At 44.1% G+C, this 15,923-nt stretch overlaps 1 protein-coding gene across 1 annotated transcript; it reads left to right on the forward strand.

Moving 5' to 3' along the window:
* The first annotated feature begins 1,194 nt into the window (after positions 1-1,194).
* ANKRD1 (ankyrin repeat domain 1) lies at positions 1,195-10,249 on the forward strand. Its single transcript, XM_006737917.3, has 9 exons — positions 1,195-1,352; positions 2,005-2,184; positions 3,060-3,197; positions 3,326-3,433; positions 4,662-4,760; positions 6,150-6,248; positions 6,493-6,591; positions 6,730-6,828; positions 9,368-10,249. The coding sequence occupies exons 1-9, from the start codon at positions 1,326-1,328 to the stop codon at positions 9,476-9,478; spliced, it is 960 nt and encodes a 319-aa protein (XP_006737980.2). The 5' UTR covers positions 1,195-1,325; the 3' UTR covers positions 9,479-10,249.
* The last annotated feature ends 5,674 nt before the right edge of the window (positions 10,250-15,923 follow it).

Here is a 15,923-nt window from a genome sequence, read left to right on the forward strand (position 1 = left end):
AAGACATCCATGGGTTGATGTTCAAGGGGAGAAAAGGATGGCAGCCATGTTGGTGGGCAAGTAAGTCTGAGGGGTTACAGATACAGAAATTCAACATAATATATGAACACCCCTATCCATAAATACTTCCTTTCTCTCATTCTCCCCTTGTTTCTCTTACTGAAAAAACTAAGGTTTTAAGTGGCCTTTGAAGGTACAATCCCAGTCTCTTCTTGAACTGTAAAAAGACCTAAATATTTTTATCTAATTTAACACCTCAGAATAAGAAACAGGGGTATTCTTCACCCCTACCCAGAGCAAAGCTCTCTGCCTCTCTAACAATGTGTCTCAAACCTCAATGCATCAGAATTATGTGGGTGCTTTGAAAAATACAGATTCCTAGGACCCACCATAAATGGATTCAGAATGCCCTGGAGTGGGGCCAGGGGATCTGCATTTTTGACAAGCTCCCACAGCTGAGCGTTTTACCGATAGCATGAGAACTTTGGCTCTATGACCCAATCAGCATCATGCCACTGCTAATAACTGATCTCCTCTAATCTTGCTGGGCACCATTTGCACCAAAAAGGCCCTAGTAAGTATGCCATTTTAGATGACAGTAAGCACGTCAGGTGCTAATTATGGCCAGTGACACCATAAAATAAAAGTGCATTACTGAATGCTTTCAATTTCTTATAATGATGGTAAGGTGGCATGTCATGGGGCCTTTTTAGCCCTAGACATCACTCCAGAGAATTCCAAACAGATATAGACAGGGCCATTAGGACCCGGATCCTTTCCTCTCAGACTGTTTACCGACGGGAATACGATGTCCTGAAGCAACACTTCCCCCAAGTGAAGTGTTGATAAGTCTGGTTATCAGCCAGATATTACTGGCAGTGTGATATGCAGGGCATTTACATTTTCCTGATAGGGCTAGTCATGTGAAAGCTGACAGAGAAGGAAAAGGAGCAGTGCTGTGGTGCAATCTCAACAGACAGCTGTCCCCTGGCTTCTCGATAAATAGGATGACTCGCATTGCTGAGCGGTGTAGTCACCGCCAAAGGAATGGCCATCTCACATTTCTTCCTGATTCACATATTCAGTGGGGTTACTTGTCAGCCCCTCCCTCAGCTGCTTCCCAGACACTGAGTCTGGAATGAAAATTCACCTGCCTCTGAGTTGGCCGCTGGTGGGGGCAGGGGTGTTACTTGGGTTCCCAGGTTGGGAGATTACCTCACCCGGCCCTAGCTATATAAGCCGACCTGTGTGGAGGGCTCCGCAGGGCTGACTTGAGGCACTCATTCCACAGGGGAAAACACACAGACAACCAACCTCAGGCCGACATGATGGTGATGAAGGTGGAAGAGTTGGTACGTAAGACCCGTTATTGTTTTGCCGGGAAAACCGGTTTAGTCTTGATTTTTATTTGAACACTGAAATGTCCTTCTTCAGGCATAATGCGCAGGTACTCTGATGTCGTATATGGAACATGGTTGGCTTAAGTGATGAAATAGGTGAAATTGGAAAAATGAAGCTGGCCGTGATGAATTTTCTCTGTATTTCCTATTTATTATCTTCTCCTTTGGTTTTCTTACTAAAGCGTGGATTCCCATGCAGTTATGAGGATGCCTTAGGGAAGAAGTTCTATGGCAAGAATAGATGTCTGGAAACTTTTACGATTCAAGGCCAAGAGTCATCGAAAGTACCTGAAATGGAAGAATTTTAAATAATCATGGAGGGGTTGCAGTTTTCCTAGGCGAAATGTGATTAGGTGGATTAAAAGTGCATTTAAACATATCAACCTAACCTCAGCCTTGCTTAACCAAGAGAGGAGGACCGTGGTCTGATGGTAATCCTGGAATACTGCAGCAGCCCATCCCAGCCTGGGATCTGAGAGCACAGTGCACAGAGGTGGCTGTCATCAGGCAGGGAGGACCGGGGCTCCCCTGCAGCATCCTCTCTGGAGAATGATCCCAGGACAGGCCCTGCTACTACCGACCCTACAATTTTCTTTCCTCCCAGGTCACAGGGAAGAAGAATGGCAGTGGGGAGACTGGGGAGTTCCTACCTGAGGATTTCAGAGATGGGCAGTATGAAGCTGCTGTTACGTTAGAGAAGCAAGAGGACCTGAAGACACTTCCAGCCCACTCGCTGAGCCTGAGGGAGCAACAGTGGAAAATTGAGAAAGAGCGAGAGGTGGAGGTAAGGGCCTTCCATGGAATCCACTAGTGGGAAGTTGGGAATGGGGTAGGAGAAAGGGGTGCCAGGCCGGAAGGAGAAAAGAGAGAAACAAAATAAATGCAACCATTCCAAAGGTGTTTCTTTGCCAAATTCAAACCCATAAAGAGGCAACTTCTATAAGACAGGTTGTAGGAACTAATTCTTCAGCAAGACTATGACCTCTGGATTCTGAATCAATGACTGAATGTTCTATGACTATGTTCTGATTTAAAGACTTGGAAAGAGAAACATGACCAGTGAATTTCTGATGTCATACACCGTCTAGTTAGTCCAAAACAAGAGAGACCTCTTTTTCTCAATAACATGGCTTTGGCTGTGTTCACTATCTGTGTTGACAAATTCCGTGGTGCCGTGTGATTTTTCATTCCTTACTAATCGCAGATAAAACATGCATTAGTTAGTAGTAGTCCCAGGAAAGTCTGCTTCATGAGCCCTGCTTTGAAGGCTGCTGGAAAGAGACTGGCATTGATATTTCAGAGCTTAACGCTTATTGTTGGATTCTTTTGAGTTAAATAAAAAATTCGACAGAAATCCAGGATTTGTTTATGGAAATGATTACATGATCATCACTTACAGACTACATCCTATCTCCAATGAGTCAAAAGCTGATGCTACAAGCAGGAGAAGTGAAGATGAAGGCAATTAGCTAAAAAAGTAGACCCCCAAATACTTGAATAAGAAGTCACTAAGTCAAAGTCAAAGATGAGTTTTAAAGGGTTTTTTTTCCCACTTTTTTGCTCCACCTGTTCACATACTTATCTCAGACCTTGCAGATTTTGTTTAGACACAACCAGAATGCCTGTCACCATATTTTGAAATACGGAATTTTTTTTTAGCTCAAGAAGAAAAAACTAGAACAAAGATCAAAGCTTGAAAATTTAGAAGACCTTGAAGTCATCATTCAACTGAAGAAAAGGAAAAAATACAGGAAGACTAAAGTTCCAGCTGTAAAGGAACCTGAACCTGAAATCATTGTAAGGACTGTTTGCTTTGGTAGTATTACATGTCTGGTATTATGCTGCCGGGGAATAAATACCTGCGGAGGGTTTGATCAGATGTCGGAAAGCTCACGTTAGCTCTCGCGCTGTTCTTCTGGCTTTAGATAGAACCTGTGGATGTGCCTAGGTTCCTGAAGGCTGCCCTGGAGAATAAACTGCCAGTAGTAGAAAAATTCTTGTCAGACAAGAACAATCCAGATGTCTGTGATGAGGTAAGTCTTCTACAAAGCACTGCAAAATCCAGCTCATTAATTTTGTGTTTCTTATGCTTAACTTCAGCCTTGCTAACATGGTGCCAAAAAGCAACCCACCTGAAACAGTCTCTCCAGCTGTTGTCCCAGATGCCACTAGCATATTAGGATAGTGCAGTGGTCCAGAAAAAAGAGGCTGGATTCGTGCCGTGGATTGCATCATTTTCTGCATTCTCATACCCTTCTGGCTGATGTTTCAGTTTGTCTTTAACTTTTTATATTCTTGGGATAGATTTTTAATAAGTCAGGACCAACAAGTCCCTTTTAGAGAGATACATAATAGCGTCATCCCTTTAAAAAAAAAAAAAAGATTTTATTTATTTGAGACAGACAGAGCGAGAGTAAGCACAAGCAGGGGGAGGGGCTGAGCAGGGAATCCGACGTGGGGCTCGATCGATTCCAGGACCCCGGGATCATGACCTGAGCTGAAGGGAGACGCTTAACTGACTGAGCCACCCAGGCGCCCCAAGAGCATCATCCTTGATTGGCCTAAACACATCAGCACTACACAGGGACTCTGTGGACTTGAGTTCAAGTGATGGGTCTATCACTACTTGGCTATTTGATTTTAGCAGCTAATTTGCATTTTCTAGACCTGTTTCCTTGTCTGTAAATTATTCACTGGAGTGAATAATGCCAACAGCTGTTCTAGGCCAAATAGTCTATTAATCCATTCATAGGGAGCCTTCTTACCAGAAACACTAATCTTTTTTGTATCCATTCCCCCCTGAACTGAATGGAGAATCATTTCTGAAGGTGAACTAAAAATGAGTCCCCCATTCTCTAAAAACGAATTGAATACTTTTTGATATTCAACCTAGCAATAGTCCCAGGTGGGAGAAAACCGTCTGATCTGCATGGCAAATTCTACACAAACCACGAAGACACAAAATTCCAGAAAGGGAAATGTCAGCGTTGAGGTAGTTGTGAACTTGAAGTTCACATCCCTCCATATAGACCTCTGAGCACTTAAGAAATGTACCTGCAGGAAACTCAAACCTCAGTTGCAGGATCACTGTTCTAGTTCTGCAATTTTAGTAAATTTGACATTTCTAATTCAAAAAGAAGCACTCGAGTTTCTACCAGTGAGGTCATCGGGGTCCTCAGTTTCATACCTCTTAGAAAGGATTTATGCTCATTTTTATATGCATCGCTATCTCTCTCTCTTTTTAAATCTCTCTTCTGACAGTATAAACGGACAGCTCTTCACAGAGCATGCTTAGAAGGACATTTGGCAATTGTGGAGAAGTTAATGGAAGCTGGAGCCCAGATCGAATTCCGTGATATGGTAAATATATTTCTTTGTTTGGGAATGAGCCAAAACAAGTAGACTATATGAGGCTTGAGAAAGCCTACGATGAAAAATGGGGCTGATTGGATTGAAAATTGATCTGAGAGAACTAGGGGAAAGCTCATTTCTCCATACAGAGGGAAGTTAGGAGATGCGGCTAGGTCATGTGGAAAGTATTTTCCATACATACTGAAGAGGAGAGGAGTGTTCCAGGGAAGAGAGGGAAGTGAAAGCCACTGCACGCAATCCAATATCCTCATCAGAGAGTTGGGTCAGTATCAAGTCAGTAGCATCACTGAGAAGTAATACAGTCAGCCCCTGCCTCTCAGCATCCCTGTCCTTCCATTAAACACGGCAGTCTGCTCGTGGCCCCTTGGCTGCCAGCGATGTGTCAGAATTCTCTAGCTGTGCACCTTATCTGATAGATGCCATCAGTGAGATCAGGGGCTAAACTGCACACGGAATGAACTGCATCCATGGAAAGTAGCTGCTATTCAGACCTCAATAATTCAGCTACTGTGAGTTCTACAAATACCAGCATACAGCGTATTTTATGGACTGAAGATTGAGCTGGGAAAATGCTTTATTTATTTAAATGCAGCTCAATTTGACTTTATAGCAAAGCAGAAGAGGGATATTTAAAAAGTCCAAAGAATTTGAACAAAATTGAACCCTGGAGATAAACACACAAGAAAGCAATTTAAAAAGCCCCAAAGTCTGCATGAAAAGACACTAACATTCCTGAGTGTGTGATTCGGAAGGCCAGGAATATGCCAGAGTGGGGAAGAGGGCACCTCCTAAGAGGGCAGTGTGCGGTGACCACGAGTGCACTTGAGGGACAGAGGCTGTGCCAGCCCAAATGACAGCAGAGAACAAGCAAGAGATGAGGAAAAAAATCACAGGGACACAGGAAGAGGTGACAGATCCAGACTAAAATCTCTTAGAAGGAACTACTTTTATTCTGCCAGAATTTTAAAATGCATTTGTCTAAAACTTCTGAGTGTATTTGGCAAAAGTGGCTAAAAGTTCCAGACAGATGTGGGTTTGAATATCTATTCTGATACTTACTAGCTGTGCTTCCCTGGGCAAGAAACTTGACTATTTTGGAGACTTGTTTTTCTCATCTGCCAAACGAGCACGGTCACACCTACCTCATAACATTGCTAGGAGGACCAATCCATCGGAATTGCGTAGTACCTTGTCGGCATGCAGAAATTCTCAATGAATTGTAGTTCTCGGTCATTGTAGTTGTTGTCCGGAGGGGGACAGCCCGCTGCTACCGTGGACGCCCTAGCAAATCTGGTGTTCCTGGGTCTCAGAAACCAAGTACCAACTCCTCTGACCAGTTCTTTACATTAAATCATGTCCTTTTTCCTTCTGGTATAGCTTGAATCCACAGCCCTCCACTGGGCAAGCCGTGGAGGAAACCTGGATGTCTTAAAATTGCTACTGAATAAAGGAGCAAAAATCAGTGCTCGGGATAAGGTATTTATTTCTCCTCTTCTCCCTTCTCCCCTTCTCTCCCCCTTCCCCGCTTTTTCTCCCCCTCCCCCGCTTCCTCCTCCCCTTCCCCCTCCTCTCCGAAAGCCACCTCACCATTTGGGTCAGCTGGAAGCTCATGCTGTGTGGGGCACCATAGTGGCCACTTGTCCTCTCACACATGCCTTGGGGTCTGGGACAGCCTCTGTCGCCGAGCCCCGCAAATCAGTTGCATTCTTCAATTTCCCAGTTGCTCAGCACGGCGCTGCATGTGGCTGTGAGGACTGGGCACTACGAGTGTGCGGAGCATCTCATCGCCTGTGAGGCCGACCTCAACACCAAAGACCGAGTGAGTCCCTGGGCAAAGTCCCACCTCCCGCAGCTCCTGCCCTCATTTATCTGGAATCACTCCCCAAGCCCGGTACTCTTGTGGGACCCACTTCCTGACCTCAGGTCGCGCTTTAGCCTGTGGTCTCTGCTTCTCTAGGAAGGAGATACCCCTCTGCATGATGCCGTGAGGCTGAACCGTTACAAGATGATCAGACTCCTGATTATGTATGGGGCTGACCTCAACATCAAGAATTGTGTAAGTACCTGAAACAAGCAGCCCCCGCTTGCTGGCTTTCTGATGCACAAAAGCATATCTCCTATACTTGAAAATGCTCCCATAGTGGTAGGATTTCCGGGTTGGGGGCGGTCTTGTGATGCTCTAAATGCCCCTGTCCATTCCCTTAGTGACATTGCTAGTCCTTGGCAAGGACTCGGGTCACCTGGTCAGAGATGGGGGAGGCATCATGACACAATCACAGTGTCCGGTGATTCTTTTAAGATTTGGGTGTGAAAATACGAGATGGTCAAATCGCTCACGTTCACAAACCTAAGCACAGTCTTCCCTGGCCACCCCTGGCTGAGCAAGGCCTGGGGTTGTCAGGAATAAAGACAGGCACCATTCCTGAAGGGATAAAATTCCACAGCGGTCAATGGGGCTGAGAGCCAATGAACTGAAATTAATCAATATCGAATCCGAGTAATTCTGAGTAGTCCTCCCCTCCTTACAACAGCAGGACGTGCTACCACTTTCTTCCAGGGCTAGCCATGATTTTGCCTATATTTTTTGAGATAATTTCTATCCATTCTCCACTTTGGTTTATCTGCATATCCTCAAAATAATTTCCTATATTTAGGCCCTGAAAATGCTCGTATAAGTCCCTTCTACAAGTACGTGTTAATTTAGCTTCATCTGCAAGCCAGGGAAGAGAGCCAACTTTTCCTCATGGTCCCAATTCCCAGACAAACATCATCTAATATAAGCTTTAAAAATATCACTGGGAGGAGTGGATATAAATTCCCAAAGAAATAATTTGAAAGATTTGGTAGAGGATCACTTTACGAAGAAGGAAAAGAAAACCCCAGTCATCTTCTATTGTGAATAATTTCTTCCCCTTATTGTGTTACTATGAGACTGAGAGGAATATTTTATCATAAAAAAACCCCACAAAACTGTCTTGGTGATAGGAACAAAGGTTAGAAGCAATAAATAGAGGCTGCTTGAATGGGAAAGTGTTAATAGTCGGATCCCCTCATCCTTCATATTAGGATGGTCTTGTCTAATAATTTAATCAGCAGAAAAAGAGTAGATTTAATGAAATCTCCAAAACTACAGAAAATATGACAATTGCTTTCAGGCAGTGAGATACTGCCAGCAGAGAGAAATAGCATACAGATTTGGGGAGACTGTGTAAGTAGCCAGAAAATCAGGAGATAGATTTTAATAGAGAGGAGCTGAAGGAATTCATGGAAGAATAGCCCAAAATATACCAATGGGGCTCATGGCTTTGAATTATCAGTTAGACCCCAGCATAAGGGTCCTGGGACTATTAATGTCATTGATCCAATGGCTGGATAGTCCCCAACAGACCACTAAGCCATTGGACACCATCTTGAAGGGAACTGTAAACAACGCACAGTACATTATTCTATTGTTGTCTCAAGCTCTGTCATCATGTGTACCAATGAGTGTTTCTCAAGGAACACACTATAGAGGTAGGAAGTTCCAAAATGGTTACAGGGCCACTAATTCAAATAAGCACAGGGGCCAGGCAGATCACCTAAATTATGTACATGGTGGCTGCAGGGCTCTGTGTGCGTAGCTTCTGGAGGTGGTGGCTCTTCCCCACCCCAAACCATTGTTGCTCTGGGAAGCCACAGGTGTCCTGCCGGCCAACTCTTCTGATTTTTTCAGAGCGTTCACAAATTCACTTGGGAAATCTCCTAATTTCCAACTGTTGCCAATTAACTCCAACTTTTAAAAAATCTAAGCTCTGTTTGGGCCCAAACCAAACAGGTCTCTAGGCTGATTTGCATCTCAAAGCTGCCAGGTTGCAGTCTCTGAGTTAAAGAGACTTCCAAATGAATAGGGGTGGAAAAATGTAAGACTGTCCATATTTAAAGACAAGAATTGAGAGGTGACGTGGTATTCATTTTTGTAAATGTCTTGAGACCTACGCATAAGGGAAAAAGCATTTTGGTCTCAAAAATTATTTACACATCGTTGATGTCCCCTCCAAGAAAAATGAAATTTCCCAGGAGATCCCAGTGTGAAAACTCCACCCCTCGGAGCAGTAATAGTTCTGCACAGCACCTGAGGACTTCAGCCAAGGTGTCCATGTAGCTCGTTTACCAACAGGCTTTATCAATCAGGAATCATTTTCCAAACTGATAGGAACTGGTTCTTGACCACTCTCTCCCCATGCCTCTTCTGCAGGATACCAGAGATGTAGAGAGGCATTTTTTGAATTTCAAAATGACTTGGAATGCTCTTGCCATTTACTGTCTAGGGACTAGGGATTTTTTTTTTTACCAATACCTGGGACAGTCCCACAGGGCGGGGAACAAACAGAAACATTGCTAATCTGAAATGCCAAAAGCATTCCTATGAGAAACACTGAGGGGCTGATTTGAATATAAACTGCAAATCACTCATAGTGGAAAGCCTAAAACAGTTCAATAACATACACCTATCCATTACCTCATTAAACACACACACACACGCGCGCACGCAAGATGTGTAGAATTTATAGATGCCTCCCATCTGGAAGTCAAATTTCCTCATGTATTTTGATTAGGCTGGGAAGACCCCAGTGGATCTGGTGCTGCACTGGCAGAATGGAACCAAGGCAATATTCGACAGCCTCAAGGAGAACTCCTACAAAACCTCTCGCATAGCCTCCTTCTAAAGGAAATGATACCACTCGCATCCCGTTGTTCTTCACCAGCATTTTGAAGGCACGGCCCCAGAGAAGAGCAACCAGTCCTAACATCCAGCTCCTATCCACCTGTTGTAAAGCTGCACCTAATGAAGTTTTGAGAAAGCACAGGGATATAGGTATGGGAATCTCCCTTAGTGAAACTCACTCTATTTATTTTTATTTATTCCTGTTTATTTATTTATTTATTTACTTCGATGCCACTGGTATTCAGATCCTTCGTGGTGACCCATTTGGTGAGCAAAGCTTAATTTGTATATAACACTTCAGAGCCTTCCTGTAGATTTGTCCTCAGACCACGTTAACCAGCAATGCTGTTGGTGCCTGCTCGTGGGCACCTCGTTGGTGGAAGATATTTCAAGGTGTTTTTAAAGGACAAGGGTGATGATCACAGCCCCCTTTTCTCCTGAATTTTTAATGCTGACGTTTGGGGCAGTGGGAGGCGTGTAGCGACGGGAGAGGAGACTGTGGAATGAAGGCTTCTGTGAGAAGGACAGTAAAGCCAAGCCGTTGGATGCCTGGGCCTGGTATTTCTTACCAAGTCACACGTTGTACCGAGGTGAAGAGAATGTCTTGAGTGTAAGCGGTGTGTCGTGGCAGGTGCGGGCCGCTGGGCCATGCAGAAGTGAATTTGCTGAAAAAAAAAAGATGAAAGTGACTGCAAAGTGTAAATGTGTAAATGTATATTATGTTGTATGTCTATTTTATATTCATAATAAAAGCAAAATTCTAAACCTCTAAGTGCTTCTGTAAGTATGGTGGGAAAGAACCATGTGAATAAGGCCATTTGGATGGGGTTTTTTGTCTTCCGAGTTTTTGGGATTAGAAATGTCCTGTAAAATAGTACCTCTCAGTATTGACCATGTTTGCAGGCCACCTGAGGATCTTGCTAAAATGCAGATTCTGATCCCTCCCGTTGCGGGGGCGGGGGGCGGGCTGGGACTCTGCATTTCTGACAAGCTTCCGGGTGATGCAGAGGTGGTGGTTGGTACACCACAAACACACATTGAGCAGCAAGGCTGGGCAAAACCATCATCAGGATAGAGTTCAAGTTCCTCGGGCCCCAGTGGTGGGGAGAAAGAGACCCCTGGTGGGCAGAATGATTACTGCAAGTTAAACAAGTGCTCTTTGGGACATTCCCATCAGGGCTAATCTGAGGTTTAAGGATTAGTGTGGACACCGGCTGTCGGTGTCAAAGGCTGCCCACGAGAAAACACACCTGGTCAATGATTTCTGACCTCCAAGGGGAGCCATTTTGTTGCCAGGTGCTGGACCAGGTGCTAAGCTAAGACCTGTGATGAGAAAACCAGATTGTCCCTGCCCGGCTTTCCTGGAACAGATGAATATTAAAGAAATAATCCCAGAAATAAATATATAGTAACGATCTGTGGTAAGTCTAATGAAGTAAAAAAGCAGAGTGCTGTGAGAGTCTCAGATGCAAAGGCACACCATTTGATGGGGAGGGGCGGGGTGGGGAAACTCTGTACAAAGACTTCACTGGGGTGGTGACTTTTTGGGGGGGAGTCTGAAGGGTGAGCTGGAGCTATTCAAGCACAGCGTTCCAGACAGCAGAGAGGCCACCGGAAAGGGCAAGGTCATGGGAAAAGTCTGGCACTTTAGGAAATGTATGAAGGCCAATGTGAAACACTGGCACTGGGGTCTCCCACCCCCAAAACTCACCCCAGATGGAAGAACACACACGGCCCCTTCGCTGTGCCTCCAACACTGAGAGCATGTGCAGGCCTGGTCCATGAGCAGGTGTTCCGGTCAGTTGCTCACGGACACGTACGGTGGCAGGATGGTTTGAAATATTTTTGAGCCTTTTTTATCCAGTCTCCTAACCTCCTAAGGGCATCAGGAGCTTCAGTCCCTCCATTGTCTCCCTCCCGCTAGGGTAATGGCTCTAACCCGTCTCGTCCTTAAGGCTCAAGATCCTCCCATTTCTTCCTCTTAAAGCACCCACGACACAAGTCACATTTCTCTTGCTGGTACTGGTGTCTCCCACAGCATAACCTGGTAGGTTATTATGTGACCAAGTTCTCTCTTTATGATGCCTTCCTCAAATCCCCCTACCTGCAACAGCTGGGAGGGCAGAGAAGAGAGTAAGGGATTAAACCACTTTCGAGTCACCACATAAGGAGATTTCCACTAGCACAGAGGTGGAGGGCATGAGAGACAACACGGGGTAAGTCCCATTCTAACAAGGCCAACTCGGTCACCTCTGCTAATGGAGAAAATAAACACTTCAGGCCAAGCTTTCACCTGTCTCACAGGTGGTCAACTTTTAAGCTCGTTGTCTTGCCACCTGAGCCAGCTCTTTGCCCACAACCTGACTCTCGTCTTGTCTCTTCCTCAGTGAAGAGAATGTCCCATTGACCAACAGACGCCTGGTAGTTGTTCTTGCTTCTCTTTTCCTCCCTCCTTTCTTCCAATCAACCTCCAAGTCTTCTTACCAAGTATCCTCCCTAGGTAGCTCTGCAGTCTGTCCACTTCTCCCACCCCAGGGGCCACCACCCTAGCTCAGATGGCCACGGCATCCCCCCGATTACTGAAATGGCCCTTGCCAGGCTCCCAGCCTCTGGCTCTCTTCCCACCAGTCTGTTAAGTCGCAGCCAGAGTGATTTTTCTAAAATGCAAATCTGGTCAAGTCCTTCACCTCTTTAAAATTCTTCAGTGGCTTCCCATTTCCCTCAGGATGAAAACTCAACATTTTTCAAAAATCCTTGAAATCTGACTGCCTTTAACTCTCTATTCTCATCAATTTCTCATCACTTTCCTCACTAAACTCTGAATTTCAACTCTGTGGACTTTTCAGTTCCTTAGAAAATCCAGGCACTCGGTTTTCTGTTTTCCTGTACCGTGTCAGCTCCCTGGAAAGCTCTTCCTCCCACTCCAAAGCCCTGCACAATTTCTCCTTCCTCCCCTTTGGGTTAGCTGCCTTTCTTCCATGAAGCCATCCTTAACCCTTACTTATACTTAGTCCCTCCCACCCCCCGAAGTGTGTTCCGGTTGTACTTTTAGTCCAATGGTGTCATACATCTACAATACTGCCTTTACCCAACAAGGGGAAAAAAATCTCTCTCTCCCTTTGAGCGAGTAATACCTACTCACCAAGTATTAAGCCAATCACAGGAATGAATAAGGAAGGAAGCAACATTCCCAATAATCGTTTCATGGTACTGATTATTTCTGTGCACATTACATATAGGCACTATACATTTAGTTAACTTTGTTTTCAATTGAACAACTTATTCTAGACATCTTTATAAATGGCATTCTTATGTTTCAATTTATAATGGAACATTTAGTCCCATTATTGGGCATTTGGGTTGTTTCCATTTTCCCATTATTTTAGACATTGTTGCAATGAATATCCTTATCCACTACCCTTTATACCCAACCAGCTATTTCTGAAGAAACACATTCACAGAAGACTCTGTAAGGTTAGTATCAAATTATACCTCTTCCATTATGTTATTGTCTGTCCCCCAAATCATGAGAATTCTCATTTTTAAAATCTTTTATCTTCCAACCTGATCACAAAAGATACATTTTTGGTGGATTTTCCCCAATTACTAAAAAAGTTCAGCATCTTCATGTTTACTGAGCATTGTTCTGGATCAATCTTCGTTGCCCAATTTTCCATTATGTCAGGTGCCTTGGAAGCAGCACCTGAAATGAGGGTTCTTGTGTTAGTGATTTATTGTGTGAGCTCTGTAAGGCAACGAGGGAAACAGGACAGGGCAGAAGAAACAGGCGAAGATGTGCTTTCAGGAGAAGCCTCTCCTCAGCCTTATCCCAGCTCAGGAGCATAAATCATGCCGTGGAGGCCAGATGGCCGGGTGATAATGCCCTGCATCAGGCACTGGCCACGGGCCGAACTCAAGGCGGTGCGTGCATGTGTGTGTGTGTGTGTGTGTGTGTGTGTGTGTGTAAAACTTCCCAGGCATCTTTGGGTAGGGTGACTTCCATCAGCACGGGCAATGCTCTGGGGAGAGTGAAACCATTAGTGCCCAAATCTGAAGCAGCTGGAGGAAGGGTACACCAGGCTGGTCAAAGGGATCTGGTGGACACTAACAGCATTTATCAAATTGCATGTTTTGTTTTGTTTTTTAGAAGGGGAGGGCAAAGTGAGGAGATAAAGAACCCCAAGCAGGCTCCATGCCCAGTGCAGAGCCTGATGCAGGGCTCGAGCCCACCACCTTGAGATCATGACCTGAGCTGAAATCAAGAGTGGAACGCCCAACTAAGCACCCAAGCGCCCCTCAAATTGCATGTTTTTAAAAAACAATTTCTTTTTAAGCTTTTACTAAGGATGCTAAACTCCTCTGCTCTATAAGATGCATTACAAATGTACTTTCCTAGTTGTACTTTTCTAACAGAACATTATTTTTAAAGAGGCAAATTAATCAAGTTTTCATGTTTTCTGGCTTTGATGACCACACTTAGATTTGTTCCAACCCAGGGTTATTTTAGACAAAAAATTTACCTACCCTTTCTCTAGTATTTTACAAACTTTAAAAAAAAATTAATTCTTTAATCCACTTGAATTTAGTGTGCTGTACATTGGGTAGAAGATAAAGATTAGACTTACTTTTTTTTCCCTAAATGATAGAACAATAGCTGGTACTTAGTAGGTACCTTCTGTCGGACTGGTCCTCCTTTGAGCATTCTACAAATATGAATCTACTTAACCCTGGCAATAGTGCCATTGGTAGGGAGAAGAGATGAAGAAAGTGAGGCACAGAGAGATTATCTGATTTGTGCAAGGTCACAGGTACTGAGTACCAGCAAGTTCAGATTTTAACACGCAGAGTCTTTATTCTTCACGCTTACTTGGTTTGCTGTACTGCTTTTCCCGCATAGGTAAGCAGTTATGCCAACACCATTGAATTGAGAAACCCACCATTTCTTCTTGTAATTGGAGTCGTTCTGGACTCCCCAACTCTTTCATTCGTCTATATGAATTTCTGCACTAGTTACATTTAGTTACTAGAGTCCTGTTGTACTCGAGAATATTGGGTGTACAAGTCGCTCCCATTTTTTTTTTTTTAAAGATTGTATTTATTTATTTGAGAGAGCAGAGAGAGGGCATGAGCAGCAGGGAAGGGGAAAGGGAGAAGCAAACTCCCCGCTGAACAGGGAGCTCTGACAAAGGCTCGATCCCAGAACCCTGAGATCACAATCTGTGCCGAAGGCAGACGTTTAACCGACTGAGCCACTCAGGTGCCCCCCTCCCATTGTTTGTGAAACTTCCTAGCTATTCAAATCCAAACATATCTACAAGCAAACTAATACATGTGGACGGTTTTAGATTTTGTTAAATTCATTATTTGGGGGAGAATTTGATGAACAATGTCTCATCCAACAAACAGAGTGTCTTCCAATCTTCTCTAATTTCCCTTATTAAGAGTTTTCTACATAGAGGACCTACGTATTTGATATCTTTGTGAATAGTACCATTTTTTTAAATGACATTTTATAGCAACTTATTATTAACCAAACTATTACCTTTTATGTCTTTAGCTTATAACTGACCACCTTGCTGAACTTTTCTTTAATGTACTGTCATTTTGTTGCAGTGAGTAACGCATCATGCTCTAACAAAGATAAACATTAGAAGGAAACCCACCTGCCACTCCTGAGGACCAGCCATCATGCCCACCTATTCTGAACAACAGGATAAGCACCTGTTCATAGAAAGCAAGCACAACGGCAAATATGTAGCAAATGTGCATGTATGAAGGAGCGCCTGTATTTCTAATCTTTTCCCAGTTGCTTTTTTGAAGAGGACAGACACATCTGTAATAACTTTACTTCCTAATATAACGTAAGTCCTCAATATTATATCTGGTGCAAGTGAGGCGAATATACACATAATATAACCAGTTGATTGAAACAGTAGACTAAGGTCGGACATCAAAAAAAGTTGTACTTACGTCCCCTTAAATATTTTGAGTTTAAAATGTATAAATTCACACTCCTGTGCTGATCTGTAAAGATCAGCATCTGTTCTTGGGAGTATGGACCCTCTGATGGGACATCTACAGCTGTCTCTGAGTTCCAGTCTATTTTTTTTTTTTTTTAAAGATTTTATTTATTTGACAGAGAGAGACACAGCGAGAGAGGGAACACAAGCAGGGGGAGTGGGAGAGGGAGAAGCAGGCTTCCTGCGGAGCAGGGAGCCTGACGTGGGGCTCGAACCCAGGACCCTGGGACCATGACCTGAGCCGAAGGCAGACGCTTAATGACTGAGCCACCCAGGCGCCCCAGTTCCAGTCTCTTTAAAGAAGAAAGAGAACTTAAGACTTGAGTAAAGCAGTCCAAGTGTGGAATTTTTACTGGCTCCCCCACAAATCTTAGTTGTCCTGTTCACACCTATTGTGACAGGTTTTAATGGCTCATCTTTTTCAAG

Source organism: Leptonychotes weddellii, chromosome 6, assembly GCF_054177405.1.
Source record: "Leptonychotes weddellii isolate Sample4059 chromosome 6, ASM5417740v2, whole genome shotgun sequence".
In the NCBI taxonomy this organism is placed as follows: Eukaryota; Metazoa; Chordata; class Mammalia; order Carnivora; family Phocidae; genus Leptonychotes; species Leptonychotes weddellii.